We start from the raw sequence: 16,346 nt of genomic DNA on the forward strand, positions 1-16,346 counted from the left end.
GCTTTTCAGTACCAGGCTCTCCTCCCCCACACTCCCTGGGGATGTAACAGGAGGAGCAGGCTTTTCACCCCAGCCGCCCGGCTAGCTTAGCCCTGAAATAGTCACACAGAAACTATATTCAGTGAAACACTGCTTGGCCCATTATTCTAGTATATGTTAGCCACATGGCTTGGTACCTTTCTCAGCGAGTCAGGTCACATCTTCCTTCTTTGGTGTCTGGACGGGCCTGCAGAAAGAGCTTCCTTCTTCCCAGAATACGCCTGTTCTCATTGCCCCGCCTCTACTTCCTGTCTGGTTGTCTTACTTATATTTCCTGCCTGGCTACTGACCAATCAGCATTTATTTAAAACATAATTGACAGAATACAGAATTGTCCCACACCACTTCCCCCTCTTTTTTTTTTTTAACAAAGGAAAATATCTGCAACATGGAGGGGGCCTGCTTGTTGGGGTATCTGTCCGCCCGGTACCTCACAGCCAGCAAGCCCCAAAGAAAATCACACAGAGATCTCCATAAGTTATAAAACTGATTGGCCTACTAGCTCAGGCTACTTATTAGCTCTTGTAGCTTATAGTAACCCATTATTCTCATCTATGTTAGCCATGTGGCTCAGTACCTTTTCCAGCGGGGCAGGTTACATCTTGCTTCTTGGTGTTCTGTGCAGGAATGCGGAGGGAGCTTCCTTCTTCCCAGAATACTCCTGTTCTCATTGCCCCACCTCTACTTTCTGTCTGGTTGGCCCACCTATACTTCCTGCCTGGTCAATCAGCGTTTATTTAAAACGTGATTGACAGACTACAGACAATTCTACCGCACCACTTCCCCCTCTTTTTTTTTTTTAAACAAAGGAAAATATCAATAGTCCATTTTTGGGAATGTGGGCGTAGTTTTTCAGGCTACTTCCTGCTGGTTGGGGACGCTGATGATCTTATGGGGACCTAAAGAAAATTTAGAGTTATAATCAAGTCCTGACTGAAGTATCCTGTGAGTCTTGATCATCTCAGGCTGCAATCTTGAATCCGTTCTAGATGTAGAACTCAGACATCCAGGTCATCTGTTCCTATCAGAGATTTCTCAGGTAGTCTTCCTTGATCAAACTGGATTTTTCTTATCTCAGAATGAATCCACAGCCTCTCATTTTCTGTTGAAACAAAAGCAAATCCTCTTCTCCAAAGTAACATACCTTTTGACTTCAATTTTGAAGCCAAGGTATTTTCAAACTACCTATCTTGGATTAATTCAGCATCATTTATAAACAAATATCTTTTAGCAGCTGTTGTTCCTTCCTCAGCATTCAAACAATTCAAAGAAAGCATAATAACATACAGTATCAAGATTCTCTGTGTATTTTCCATCTTTACGTGCCTTTATTTTAACCTCTATTTCTTTTATTTTTACTTTTAACTTTTGACTTTTTGAGACAGGTTCTCCGTGTATCTTTGTCCTGGAACTCCCTCTGTAGACCAGGCTGTCCTTGAACTCACAGAGATCCACTTGCCTCTGCCTCCCAGGCACTTTTAGAACTTTAACCTTTAGCCTGCATATATTTTTTAACACACTGTAAACCATTTAGAGATTTTCTTCATCTTTGAATCTCTCTTTACTCTATATCTCTCTTTTTCTGACCACATGAGTCTTTATGGAGAGGATTAAAGCCATGACTTTGACCGCTGGATCCAGCCCATTCCTTAACTTTCCAGCCTCATGGTGGCAGAGGAACCAGCAGTAGCCATTTTTATTGCCACAACTCTATGGCGTTTCAAGGTTCCTGCCAGCAAACAGGCTGCAGCAGTGTGCTCACAAACCACACTCAGATGCTCTGTAGTCAAACCGCCTGCCTGAAAGAGTCAGAGTTTGCCCTGGCAGGACGGCCCAGAAAACCGGTATTTTAAAATGGTGCACCTTTTTTCATGTTACGGCTGAAAACCGAAAAGCATGCAGTCAGCTTTTTATCAACACCATTTAAGTGTTTCTTGGCAGGACCTCTTAAAAGAGCTGCAAAGTTTTACAACTAAAGCTGAGTCAGGAAGCCTCTCTTAGATGAAAGTGCTTGCTTGCCCCCAGCAAGCAGAGCAGACCCAAGAAATTGCTGCTTTCAAGAAACCATGCATAATGCTGTTATTTTGTTCTAGAATTACTTCCCAAACTGTCTCAGGCTTTATGTGGATGCAGTTGTCCACATGTTAGTGCCATTTGTATCATGGTGGCCTGCTTGTTGGGGTTTCTGTCCTGCCCAGTTCCCACAGTTGGTAGGTCCCAAAGAAAATCACACAGAGATCTTCATAAATTATAAACTGATTGGCCATTAGCTCAGGCTTCGTATTAGCTCTTATAACTCATATTAACCCATTATTATTATCTATGTTAGCCACATGGCTCAGTACCTTTTTCAGCAGGGTAAGTCACATACTGCTTCTTCGGTGTTTGGACAGGACTAGAGAGAGCTTCCCTCTTCCCAGAATTCTTCTGTTCTCTTTGTCCTGCCTATTCTTCCTGTCTGGTTGTCATGCCCATACTTCCTGCCTGGCTACTGGCCATTCAGCATTTATTTAAAACATAATTGACACAATACAGAATTGTCCCACACCATGGGGATACCTAGGATATTGCACTTGGCTCTCAGGCTTTCCAAGTTCTGGACCAAGAGTGTATTTTGCTCTTAACAGACATCTCTGAGAAAGTCCACCATTCAGGGACACAAGAGTCCTTGAATCCATTTTGATATTCACATGGCAGGCCGAGCCACAGGATCACTGTTGTACCGATTGTACTTAGGTAGAAAGACAGTGGGATGTCACAAGATGGCCCTCAGAAGCCTCATCCTTCAGTGGTGACAGTGATGGGCTTTCTTTATGAAGAGATCCCTCACCTGTGCCCCTGGCTGTGACACCAAAGGCTTCCCTAGTGAGACATGCTCCAGGCAGGCTTTTAGCCTGTGGTATGTACTTGTGATCTGTGAAGCACACGAGAGGAGCGGACCTTGTCCTCTGTGGCTGCCATGTGCAGGTAAAGGGCAAGATGGATTTGAGTCCCTTCCTCCATGATCTGGATATGGTTGGTGTCTGCCCAGGGCAGCATGGCCACACTCAGGCCCTCTCACAAGCACACCTACTAGAGCCAAGAGAGGTGGTGTGTGGAAAGGGGCTCAGAACAAGGAGTGGGTGTGAAAATAACAGTTACACCTAGTCAGGTCTCCCTGGGGTCTTCCCAGAGCCTGACTCCCAGCGCCACTGGGAACCAGGTGACATGGTTGTTGACAGAGGTTTCTGCTCTACCTGGTCCCACAGCCATTTGTCCCAAAGAAATAACAGAGGCTTACATTAATTATAAATTGATTGGCCTATTAGCTCAGGCTTTCTTATTAACTAATTCTTACATCTTAAATTAGCCCATAATTCTTGTCTGTGTTAGCCATGTGACTTGGTACCTTTTATCAGTGAGGTGTTCTCATCTTGCTTTCTCTTGGTCTTGCAAATTCAGCCTTTCCTCTTCCCAGAATTCTCCTGTTCTGGTGACCCAGCCTACACTTCTTGCCTGGCTACTGGCCAATCAGCATTTTATTAAACCAGTACAACTGACAAAACTTTACAGGGTATAAAACCAATGTCCCACACCTGGTGGTTTCAGTGTTCATGCCCTGACCACGTGTGATGACATCAGTCTGTGAGCCATCGCAGGTACCTAGTGCATGGGATGAGGCTTACAGTTAGCCTTTGTGGATCACAGTGTGGATCACTAGTATGTGGGATAAAGGTTCAGTTGGGGTCTAGGATCAAGTAAGAACTACTGATTTTTTCCCCAGTGAGATTAGATAGTTGTGCAAGGACAGACACTCCCTGAGAATTCCCCGTTAGCTGGCTCTTCTTCTACTGCAGAGTGCCCTGCTTTAACTAGTCCACCTCAGAGCCTTACCTCGCTGTTGGCAATCTTCTGAAAAGTGTTACCTGCCCGTCTTAAGTTTTATTCTTATCAGTTACAGTTCTTTTCTCTATCCTCCCTTCTAGAGCCTTTCCCTGTCTATTTGCATGTGGTAGTCTAATTTTTTTCTTATTTTCATTTCTCGATCAGATTAATAATATATCCAGTTCAGTTACTCTCCCCTCCGACACGATCCAGTCTTTCTAAATTAAGCCAGTTTGTTGTCACAGCTCCAGCCCTGTTACCCTTGAGAGTGTTAGCTTCGTGGCATTTACGGTTTCTGAATGTGAGAGCAGTTGAAACTGAACACTGTCTATTTCTGAGTGACGATTTGGTAGGACTTTCGGTCACTGCTAGTGTCCTTTTCCATACCCTTTGTCATTAGGAACTTAGAATTTTGACCACTTCTCTACCAGGTTTAGCATCTGGGGACTCACTCACAGAGTCTAGCTTTAAAAACTGAAGTATGTCTGTCCTCAGTGAGGAGGTAAAGGAAGTGGCATCATCCATGTTCTTACACTTCTAGAAATGCTGCCTCTGAACTCCAGTTAGTTTCTTCTTGCTTCTGGCTCCCATGACAACACCATGCGGCACTCGCCAGTGAGTGGGTAGGACTTCCGCCTCAAAGGAAGAGGCCACAGCCAGGACAAGTACATACAAAGTCCTGCCTGTCCAACCGGTATTCCTCTGACACCTATTAGCAAACCTGAGCTGGAAGTTTGGCTCCTCTCCTAAGATGGGTGTTACCATCCCTGCAAGAAATTGGGCTACAGCTGTGGTGTCCTGCTCTGTTGGAAGTAGTGCCTGTGGGGAGAAGGCAGAGCCATTGGGTAGAGCTTCTGGAAATGGGCTGTTCGTGTCTTTGTTTGTCGCAAGTTCCGTGTAAACTAAGTTTTCTTTGAATACTTTGATCTAGGCATGAGGCTTACGGGCAGCAGTATCCAGGCCAAGGTCCTCCCACAGGACAGCCGACGTATGGAGGACACCAGCCTGGCCTGTACCCACAGCAGCCGGTGAGTGGACCAGTGGGTGTGGGCCTGTTTTCCCTTTGTCTTTCTTATGAAGATTTGGGGAGGGCCAATAGCAGCTGTATGCTCTACTCAGTAGTCAGGGAGGGCTGGCTAGGAAGTCCTCCTGGGATTTTGAACTCAGAAAATTGAAAACAGCTCTTGATATGTAGTGTGCTGGGATACATAAGACATGCTGGGCACATGTCTGTGGTCACTCCATGTTCCAGATCTATGAACTGAGCCAACCACAGGTCAAAAGACAAGTGTACAGAGCGTGTGCATACATTTCCTTCCTCGTTCTCTGAACGAGTGGGCACAGCTACTTAGATAGCATTCGCTTGCACTGCACTGTGATCCGATCCTCTGGAAATAACTCAAACACAGAGTGTGTTTAGATGGCAGAGAAAGCTTGAACCTTTGTCTCTAAGGGACTTGAATGTCTGAATGTGGCCCGCGGGGGTCCCAAGACCAATCTCTGTAGATACCCAGGGACAACTGTCTGTTAGTCAGTCCACTGCAGGACAGAAATGTGCCATCCTTAAAAGAACCCAGACTGTTGTAGACCAAGCCTAAAAGCTGACTCTTAGAAATGGGCTGTTTGTGCCTGTGATACCGACATCACCTATTTTGGCTGAGTGCTACTCTAGTGACTGTGTGGCCCATGGCCCCCCTGAAGTACACTCACTAAAATATTTCTTTAAAATGCTAACTAATGACATATTCTGAGTAATAGGGTAGTTCATGCTAGCTCCCAGCTGAGTCATGCAAACGTCACAGTGACCTTGAGGATGGAGCTTCAAATGTGACCTCAGACACTGGATCCAGTTGTTGCTGAGCCACCTTTTTGATCTGGAATCTCTGGCAAAATGAGAATACACACACAGAGAGACACACACACACCTACACACACACACACACACACAGAGAGAGAGAGAGAGAGAGAGAGAGAGAGAGAGAGAGAGAGAGAAATTGTCTTAGAATTTTTCAATAACAAAGTCGTTTTGAACTCTTACTTCCGGAGCATACCTTATAGTTATTGAATCAACTTAATGTAAGCAGTTGGAGGTGAGGTGAAATAGCATAGTTCTCCCTCGGCATCTCTGCTGCCCATCAGGAAGTCCCAGCCACACAATGGGCACTGGTAAGAGTCTCCAGGGGTAGCGTTGAGGGGAAGGAGCTGTGTGGAGGGACCAGGATGCGTTTATTGGAGAACTGGACCTAGACAGCAGGCAGAAGCCAGGATATGGTCACCAGGTATGGTGACCCAGCCTGAGGAACTGTGTTGTATGTATTGCCATCTATTGAGGTCTAAGGGATCTCTTTGGTCCGGAACCTCCCAGGGTGACCTTGGGATCTCCAGCCTGCTCCCATAAGGCAGAGCATCTTGTTCTGTCTGTGCACATGTGCTGCTGTGCTGTCCCTGTATGGCAGCCCAAGGAGAGGGGTCCTTGTTTTCCTCTAATAAAGTTTCATATCCATGGAAGCAAACTTGAGAAGCCCTCCTCAGAGTGTGTGGTGACACTGAAATCCAAGCCTAAATTGTCAGTCTGTAAGAGCGTCCCATATTCATTTGGAAATGAACAATCTACCCAGTAATAACTATTTTGCATAATTGTGTATGATTATACCTCTAAGAGTACATCAGTATGTTTTGTCTGTATATGAATTTCAGAATTACAAACGCCATATGGATGGCATGTACGGGCCTCCAGCCAAGCGCCATGAAGGGGACATGTACAACATGCAGTATGGCAGCCAGCAGCAGGAGGTGTACAACCAGTACGGAAGCTCTTACTCTGGCCCGGACAGGAGGCCCATCCAGGGACAGTATCCCTACCCCTACAACAGAGAGAGGATGCAGGGCCCAGGCCAGATGCAGCCACATGGAATCCCACCTCAGATGATGGGTGGCCCCATGCAGTCAGCCTCCAGCGAGGGGCCGCAGCAGAACGTGTGGGCAGCACGCAACGATATGCCTTATCCCTACCAGAACAGGCAAGGTCCAGGTGGCCCCGCGCAGGCGCCGCCATACCCAGGCATGAACCGAACAGATGATATGATGGTACCAGATCAGAGAATCAATCATGAGAGCCAGTGGCCTTCTCACGTCAGCCAGCGCCAGCCTTACATGTCGTCGTCGGCCTCCATGCAGCCCATCACGCGCCCACCTCAGTCATCCTACCAGACGCCACCATCGCTGCCAAACCACATCTCCAGGGCGCCCAGCCCCGCCTCCTTCCAGCGCTCCCTGGAGAGTCGCATGTCTCCAAGCAAGTCTCCCTTCCTGCCCACCATGAAGATGCAGAAGGTCATGCCCACAGTTCCCACATCCCAGGTCGCTGGGCCGCCCCCTCAGCCACCGCCAATCAGAAGGGAGATTACCTTTCCTCCTGGCTCTGTGGAAGCCTCACAGCCAGTCCTGAAACAAAGGCGAAAGATCACCTCAAAAGATATTGGTGAGTTTAGAAGGGATGTTCTGAAAATGGGTTGTCTTTTCAATCTAGAGCTTCAATTTAGATGTAATTTCCATCCATTCAATTGGATGAGATTCTTAATAGTATGAATTATCAGGATATTTACATAAGGGAGCGTTGATTAGACCACTCATCTGAATAAGAAACAGGCCAGAGAAGAGCCTGCATTGAAATAATGATACTACTAGGTGCAAAGGTTGCGTGTGTGAGAGACAAGGGCTTCAGGAAGAGACCTGGGACTCCTGAGGAGTCACATGCTGTGCGTTGGCTTCGGATTTAACCCTAACCAAGCCACTTAATTGCTGCAGCAAATGCTTAAGAGACCCCTGTGAGGCTGAGGGAATGGACGGCAAGCAGAGCGGTGACAGTGTAAGCTGAGTTTCTCTGGGGAAAGGCGGAAGCCTGGCTATGGTTTATAGATGGATAATGTGATGTGTGGTGCTCGCTGCTGTGATGTCTGGAGCTGCGGCAATCCACACCACGCTGGCAGATACAGGCCGCGGAGTTAGCCTCAGCTGCATACTAATGCGCTCGCCCGTCCTCTGTGAGACGACGGGAATACTAATTAGCGGTCTGGAGTGTCTAGGAGTAAGCACAGCTTTTGCTGCATTTATTTTGAAGTTCTTTTAACACAACATAGGAAATAATAGCTCTTGGTTGTATAAGAAATAAAAACTTTTTCAGAGATTTTGGAATCACTTGACTTAAACCATTTGCAGTGATTAGACAAATAAATAGTAAAGATACTTTCAATTGTTGGATATAAGTAGGTACATAGTGAGAAAAACGGCATCTTTTGTAATTTGGATCTGTAGCAGATGCTGGAGCATAGATACTGAGTCAAATTTTACAGAGAATTTAAAATGAAATAGATATTTATGTTTGTGTATGTGTTGTGTGTATAAATAGATATATATCTACTTTTTAAAGATGTATTTATTTTTATTTTATGTGATATTTTGCCTACATGTGTATCTGTACTATATGTATGCATTGCCCAAGGAAGCCAGAAGAGGGTGTTAAATCCCCAGGACTGGCGTTCCGGATGGTTGTTAGCTGCCATTTGACTGCTGGAACCCCAACCCTGCTCCTCTCCAAGAATAAGTGCTCTTCACTGCTGAGCCATCTCTCCAGCCCAGTATCTAGTTCTGTTTTGTTTTGGTTTTTCCTCTTAATTCAGTTTCTATCAGTGATTGCCTTCAGCTTAGGGAATTTTATGTTCCTTAGTTTCTAAAGTCTGATCCCTTGTATGACAAAAGTCTTAAAAAGCTTGTAAAACAAAATCACAGCAATGACGTCTTTGGACACACCTACTTACAGCCCCCCACACACACACACCCGTGCATGCGCACACACGCACGTGGTACCACTTGTAGTTGTGGTGAGGGGGTCACATCCCAGGCCCCTGCAGGCCTCCTGAAGAGCTCCCATTTCAGACTCAGGACCTGGGGAGCCCCCAATGCGGTCCTGTTCTCTCAGCAACCCTGACAACTGGTGGCAGGAGTAGGAACAAAAGAAATGCGGGCTTTCTGCCTCCCTGTCCTTGACTCAGCCACACCCTGAAAACTGACAGTGTCTGGTTGTGGCCAGGGCACATTCTGAACGAAGGGGCATAGAAGTGAGAGAAACACTGCCGGAAAACCAGACCTCTGGCTAAGGCTACGCTGTCTGAGCTTACATTTTCCTCTAATTCCACAAACTTGCCAGTCTCAAGATGCCACCTTGAGGTCCTTTTGAGTGAAGGAGGCAAAAGAAGACAGCTCTGCTGGGGGTTCTGCTATGCAAACCTGGTGCCCCCTACTGACTCTTAAGTGGCAGAAGAACACCCAAGGTGACAAGGACCATGCATGCTGGCCGGGTCCTCCCGCAACTAGAAGCTCTTAAGGCCCTGTTTAACCCCCAAAGAGAAAGAACAAAGTACCCTGTAGGGTTAGCACCTCCAGCTAAAGTCAGGCAGCGTCCATGGCTGACTGCGAGCATTTGTAAAGCTGTGCGCGGCCAACGCTCTGCTCTTCCTCCAGGGCAAATGTTCATAATGTCCTGTTCTCCTGTTTAGTCACTCCCGAGGCGTGGCGTGTGATGATGTCCCTTAAGTCGGGTCTGTTGGCCGAGAGCACCTGGGCTTTGGACACCATCAACATTCTCCTCTACGACGACAGCACTGTCGCCACCTTCAACCTCTCCCAGGTGAGGCAACCACAGTGCAGCTCGCACAAGTTAGCATGTTCCACAGTTAAGAGGGGCACAGTTCTTGTGCTGGTGTCTCAGCTGATGAGCAGGGCCTGCCCAAGACTTTGAATCACTGTGGTTACTATGAAGCAGCATTCATCAACAGAGTTGCCCGAGGACTTAGTCTGGGATGAAAATTCCATCATTGGTGTGCATGTGTGTGTGTGTCTGTATATATGTGTGTGTGTATACATATATATACATATATGCATTCCCATATTTCTCATAGAAAACAAAGGGTGTGTGTGTGTGTGTGTGTGTGTGTGTGTGTGTGTGTGTGTGTGTGATAGCAGTTAAGAATTTGTCACATTTGTTTGAGGCAGGCTGTCATGTGGCCTGGCCTTGAACCTACGTGATCTTGAAGTGGACCTGCTTCCCTGTGCTAGGGTTGGATGTGTACCACCTCCCCATGCTGCAGTTTTTCCCCAGTAGAAAATGGATAACTTATTATGTAAGAGAGTGGAGTTTGATGACCCCAGTGTCCCCACCATAAGACTGAGATGATCAGGGACTCCTGGCCTTGCCTGCCTCTAGGTCTGCCTCCCTTCTGTCTGTCTCCTGGCTGTTCTGAAGCATTCATTCGAAATCTTGCTGCTTAACCCTATCAGAAACCCTCTCTTCAGAGTAGCTTGTAGCAGTGTGACTAACAGATCAAAAACCCCGAGAAAGATGCCAGTCACTGGGGTTGTGGCCTTTAAGAGGTGCTGACAATAAAAGTGAGAGGCTCTCTCTCTTTGTGGGATGTAAACAGCTCAGCCTCCGAGAATGCTGGTCTCTCCATTCCTTTCCTGCTATTTAATAAGACCAGAACTTTTCACCACCCTGTTTTTTTCACCATGTCTTCGGTGCAGCCCAAGAGACAATTCTAAGTTGGTGGAATAAATTAATGTGTCACAAACATTGTGTGATCTGGTGGTGGGGTTTTGTTTTTAAGAAAAGCTTAAATGTGTCCAGCCTTTTCTAGAACCTTCACCCTCGTGACAGGTGAACTCTGGCTGATCGTGCATTTTTATACCCGGAAGTGCTTGATTAACTTGCCCTTTACTAGGGCAGAGGTAAACTTGTGAAAGGGAGGGGACCACCCAAGCTTCACGTGGGAGAATTCCTCTGGGAGTACCAAAGTGACTGTTTGGTACAACTTATGTCCCCTCACCCTGGACAGAGTCCCAAGCCCCTTCCAGGGAACAGAGATGCGCAAGTGTGGGTGGCTTCCATGGTGTCTGTCACACAGGAGCGTCCTTGCATGCCGTGTGCAGCCAGAGCGAGCAGTGTGAGCAGGAGGGCTCGCTCACTTTTCCACAGGCCGGGCCTCTCTGCTAGTGGCGCCTGTCTTTCACTAACTTTGCCAATAACTGAAATGTAAAATTGCATCTTATGGAGCAGTCTCATTCGTTTATCAGGGACTAAATTGACTAAATTTGATTATAATTTTCGGTGTTTATGAGCTACTACATTGCTGAAATTATCTCCTCCAAAAGATATAGAGGGAACATAAGTTAGGGCAACCTATGACACCTGAGACAAAAATAGCCATAAAAATCCTGAGATTATAACCATAAAACCCCCAGCAGATGACTCCCAGATAAATAGAAGAGGAAACAGATTCGCTCTGGGTACAAGAGTCCATAACATCCTTGCTCCCACTCCTAACTCGGCAAGCTGTGGAGAGTGGGGGAGCTCCCCATCTGTGGAGACTGGTGCTGTTCTCACTCACCACGTGGGAACCATGGCTCTGGAAAACTGGTGCCGGTGCTGGCAGTGCCAGTTGTCAGAGAACCAGAGACACACTTGTGCACGCTTGTCCGTCATCAGGAAGGTAGCTTTCGGGTGTGTGGTGTGCCCTCCAGAGTCTGGCCAGAGGACATTAAAACAGTATGGGCGTCGTTACCCAAAGCTGCCCTCGGCTCCTGCTCTTGCCCCTTCAGGCAGAGCTGATGACCTCCCCACTCACCTGTGCCTGTTCTCTCTCTCCTCCAGCTGTCTGGCTTCCTGGAACTTTTAGTAGAGTACTTCCGAAAATGCCTCATTGACATTTTTGGAATTCTTATGGAATATGAAGTGGGTGACCCCAGCCATAAAGCACTTGATCACCACGCGGGGAAGAAAGACGACAGCCAGTGCTCAGGAGACGATTCTGGGAAAGAAGAGGAGGCTGAGTGTCCTGACGAAGAGGAGGAGGATGAGGAGGAGGAGGAAGACAGCGGAAAGACAGAGTCGGAGGGGACGAGCGGCGCTGCTCCTGCTGCTCCAGATGCCACCGTGGACCCCAAGGAGACGCCAAAGCAGGCCAGTAAGTTTGACAAGCTGCCCATAAAGATTGTCAAAAAGAGCAACCTGTTTGTGGTGGACCGGTCTGACAAGCTGGGCCGCGTGCAGGAGTTCAACAGTGGGCTCCTGCACTGGCAGCTGGGGGGCGGCGACACTACAGAGCACATCCAGACTCACTTTGAGAGCAAGATGGAGATCCCTCCTCGCAGGCGCCCACCTCCGCCTCTGAGCTCCACCGGGAGGAAGAAAGAGCCAGAAGGCAAAGGTGATTCCGAAGAGCAGCCAGAGAAAAGCATCATAGCCACCATCGATGACGTCTTGTCTGCCCGGCCAGGGGCCCTGCCTGAAGACGCCAACCCAGGACCCCAAACTGACAGCAGCAAGTTTCCCTTTGGAATCCAGCAGGCCAAAAGCCACCGGAACATCAGGCTACTGGAGGACGAGCCCAGGAGCCGGGACGAGACGCCCCTGTGTACCATCGCGCACTGGCAGGACTCCCTGGCCAAGCGCTGCATCTGTGTGTCCAACATCGTGCGGAGCTTGTCTTTCGTGCCTGGCAACGATGCAGAGATGTCCAAACACCCAGGCTTGGTGCTGATCCTGGGAAAGCTGATTCTGCTGCATCACGAGCATCCAGAGAGAAAAAGGGCGCCACAAACCTATGAGAAGGAGGAGGATGAGGACAAGGGGGTGGCCTGCAGCAAAGACGAGTGGTGGTGGGACTGCCTTGAGGTCTTGCGGGATAACACACTGGTCACGTTGGCCAACATTTCCGGGCAGCTAGACTTGTCTGCGTATACGGAGAGCATCTGCTTGCCGATCCTGGACGGTTTGCTGCACTGGATGGTGTGCCCGTCCGCAGAGGCGCAGGACCCCTTTCCCACCGTGGGGCCCAACTCAGTCCTGTCACCACAGAGACTTGTGCTAGAGACGCTCTGTAAACTCAGTATCCAGGACAACAACGTGGACCTAATCTTGGCCACACCTCCATTTAGTCGTCAGGAGAAATTTTATGCTACATTAGTTAGGTACGTTGGGGATCGCAAAAACCCAGTCTGTCGAGAAATGTCCATGGCGCTTTTATCGAACCTTGCCCAGGGGGACGCACTGGCAGCAAGGGCAATAGCTGTGCAGAAAGGAAGCATCGGAAACTTGATAAGCTTCCTGGAGGACGGGGTGACGATGGCGCAATACCAGCAGAGCCAGCACAGCCTCATGCACATGCAGCCCCCACCTCTGGAACCCCCTAGCGTAGACATGATGTGCAGGGCGGCCAAGGCTTTGCTGGCCATGGCCAGAGTGGACGAAAACCGCTCAGAATTCCTTTTGCACGAGGGTCGGTTGCTGGATATCTCGATATCGGCTGTCCTGAACTCTCTGGTGGCGTCTGTCATCTGTGATGTACTGTTTCAGATTGGGCAGTTATGACACACGTGAGCAGGCACGCATGCGTGAGTGAAGATAGAGGGTCACATAGGACTGGCTGTTTCTGTTCTCGTTTATCCAGCGTAGGATGAAGGAAGAGTCTTTGCTCCTCTGCCCCGTCACTATTTACCAATTGGGAATTAAATCATTAATTCGAACAGTTATAAAATTAATATTTGCTGTCTGTGTGTATAAGTACATCCTTTGGGGATTTTCTATTTCTTTTTTTTTTAACCAAAGTTGCTGTCCAGTGCATTCAAAGGTCACTTCTTTTCCACAAAATTTCCTTTTTAATGTTTTTTTTTTTAATGTTGTATTGCAGTTTTGGGGAAGTGAATTGAAAGAAAAAAATTTTTTGGCAAAAGAGGCTAAGATAGGAAAATTTCACCACACCGAGGCAGAAAGGTGAAAGGAAAATTGATCCTTGAATTGATTTTCTATGAATTTTATTCTTCACAGAATGATAAAAACAAAACTGCACCCCATCACCCAAAGCTCTGTGCAATAGAAACTTCTAGAGATATAGGTATAGGGGCTCGAGGAAGTGTGGCAGTCAGTCAGAACTATGAGTGATACTGGTTTCTCCACAGGAAAGTGGTTACATTAGGCTATGAGCAAAAAACAGCGCTTTCAGTTAGGGGTGAAGCTGCACCCTGACAGCCATCCGCGGAACTGCTTCCTCACCACGACCGCCATATCTGCTGCGGTCCGGCCTCCACGTGACAGTTCTTCACAATTCCTTTCATCATTTTTTAAATATTTTTTTTACTGCCTGTGGGCTGTGATGTATATAGAAGTTGTACATTAAACATACCCTCATTTTTTTTCTTTTCTTTTCTTTTTTTTTTTTTTAGTACAAAGTTTTCATTTCTTTTTCATGATGTGGTAACTACGAAGTGATGGTAGATTTAAATAATTTTTTATTTTTATTTTATATATTTTTTCATTAGGACCATATCTCCAAAAAACAAAAAAAAGAAACAAAAAATACAAAAAACAAAAACAAACAAAAAAAGAGGGTAATGTACAAGTTTCTGTATGTATAAAGTCATGCTCTGTTGGGAGAGCGGCTGGTCCCAATTTGCTTCATGAATCAAGGTGTGGAAATGGTTGCATACGGATTGATTTAGAAAACGGATACCAGTACAGACAAAAAAAAAGAAAAAAAAGAAAAGAAAAAACAAAGAAGGAATAAACAACTAAAAGGAAGAAACACAACTTCAGCGATTTTTCTGTGACAGGAATCCACATTTGTATTTCAAGATAATGTAGTTTAAGAAAAGAAAAAAATGAAAAAAACTTGATGTAAATTCCTCTTTTCCTCTGGCTTAATGAATATCATTTATTCAGTATAAATCTTTATATGTCCCACATGTTAAGAATAAATGTACATTAAATCTTGTTAAGCACTGTGATGGGTGTTCTTGAATACTGTTCTAGTTTGACTAACATGGTTGCACAGTAACCAAATTATTTACAGGAAATAGGGGAGATGTAGCAGCCTCCTCCTGGTAATGAAGCCTGAAGGCCAGAAGGAACTTTTGGGGTTACCTGCTTGAGAGTGGGAAGCAGCAGTTTGATCTCTCAGATTGTTTAGCAGATTAGACCTTCTCTGAAGCAATTAAGAATGATGACATTGAGGTGTGCCGATTGCCCTCATACATGGGTGGTGGCTGCCAATCCCCTGCAGCGGGGCCCTCCAAGCTGACTGGCCTGGAATCACCACGTCTTTGTTTTAATCGTAGCTCGCACTCGCCATGTTGATTCTGTGTGCCTCGAAGTTATTCTGCATTTAGTTTACTCCAACGTGTATAATATTTCTATGTGTGATGTTGAAAAGAACATGTTATATTGTGTGTGGTGTAATAGAGCCCAGTGATGGTTCTATTCCAGGGCGTACTCTTGTCTTCCTTCCTGCCTGGTGCCCGCTCACTTTCTAATACTCAACTCTGATTGAAAGGTTTTCTTCCCGGGTCACTGACTGTTACTGTGGAACATTCGGTCTCTCTGAAACTGCCGCCAGTGTCCCTCACTCTGCCTCTCTCTGCCCTCTCCAGTCTACACTTCCTGTCCCTCCCACACCCGCCACTGTAAGCCTTGCTCACATTAACATGGAGGAGCTAGGCGGGAACACACAGTCATAACCAGGGTGAGGTGTGACTCTGGTGTCACGAGAAATTGTTTTCTCCTGCAAACAGTCCTCGCCCCACTTCAGCAAACAGATCTGTGTTGAATTAAAACCCCACTTATAATTCTGCTAAATTTTAATACATCTGCCTGCAAAGAACAGATTTTAGTGTTGCCCAATGAAAACACAGAGATGGGTAAGAGAGAATTCAATAACATCCTAATCTCTCTTGCAGTACAGACAGATGGATGTTACAGGTATCTAGCACCCCAGTTCCCTCGTCAGAAGAGCGGCCCCTTGGAAAGCCAGGTGCCTTGAGTAGCCGGTCCCAGAGCAGACTGCTGGTGCTCACTGACACCAAGCCCCATGTCTAGGGTCTTCTGGGAAGTCTTGCCTCCTCCCTCCACTCTCACCCAAAACCGACTTCCGGCAAAGGATTTACACCTGGATTGATTGACATTATCTTGCCTATACCAAGTTGCTGCTCTGTCCTAAAAATTAGTTGTTTTCTTTTCTAGGACTTCTCAGAAATTTGCAGGATGACCATATTCTAAATGTGTACCGAAAAAGAGAGAGAAATAAAGGTGCAAAGAAAGTTTAGTATTTTGGTATGGTGCTATAAAGTTAAATCTGTTGGTATTTGAGTGTTTTTTAATATACATACATATATATATATATATATATCACATAAGAGATATTATTGGGAGGCATTGGCTAACAAACAGCTATTTGAGATGTACAGTCAGCTTTTGCTTGGCTGTTGAAAAGCTAGTTATAGTGTTTTCCTAGTTAGAACAGAATTGTACTCGACAGGGACCATGGGTTGTCGTCATACAGTGCACATTCTTAGCCACCCCTTCTGCAGGCTGATGGCCAAGGCCCGAGACCCATCAA

General features: G+C 46.6%; 1 protein-coding gene across 5 annotated transcripts in view; it reads left to right on the forward strand.

Moving 5' to 3' along the window:
• The window catches only part of Arid1b (AT-rich interaction domain 1B), a 366,765-nt gene extending 352,035 nt beyond the window's left edge, over positions 1–14,730 (forward strand). For all 5 annotated transcript variants that reach the window (XM_085687826.2, XM_085687808.2, XM_085687811.2 and 2 more), the window contains 4 exons: positions 4,835–4,931; positions 6,601–7,384; positions 9,459–9,589; positions 11,609–14,730. In XM_085687826.2, the coding sequence (XP_085543952.2) occupies positions 4,835–4,931; positions 6,601–7,384; positions 9,459–9,589; positions 11,609–13,327 (2,731 nt within the window). In that variant the 3' untranslated portion in view covers positions 13,328–14,730. The remainder of the gene's footprint in view (positions 1–4,834; positions 4,932–6,600; positions 7,385–9,458; positions 9,590–11,608) is intronic.
• The last annotated feature ends 1,616 nt before the right edge of the window (positions 14,731–16,346 follow it).

This window comes from Myodes glareolus, chromosome 1 (assembly GCF_982192425.1).
Source record: "Myodes glareolus chromosome 1, mMyoGla1.1, whole genome shotgun sequence".
NCBI classification, from domain to species: domain Eukaryota; kingdom Metazoa; phylum Chordata; class Mammalia; order Rodentia; family Cricetidae; genus Myodes; species Myodes glareolus.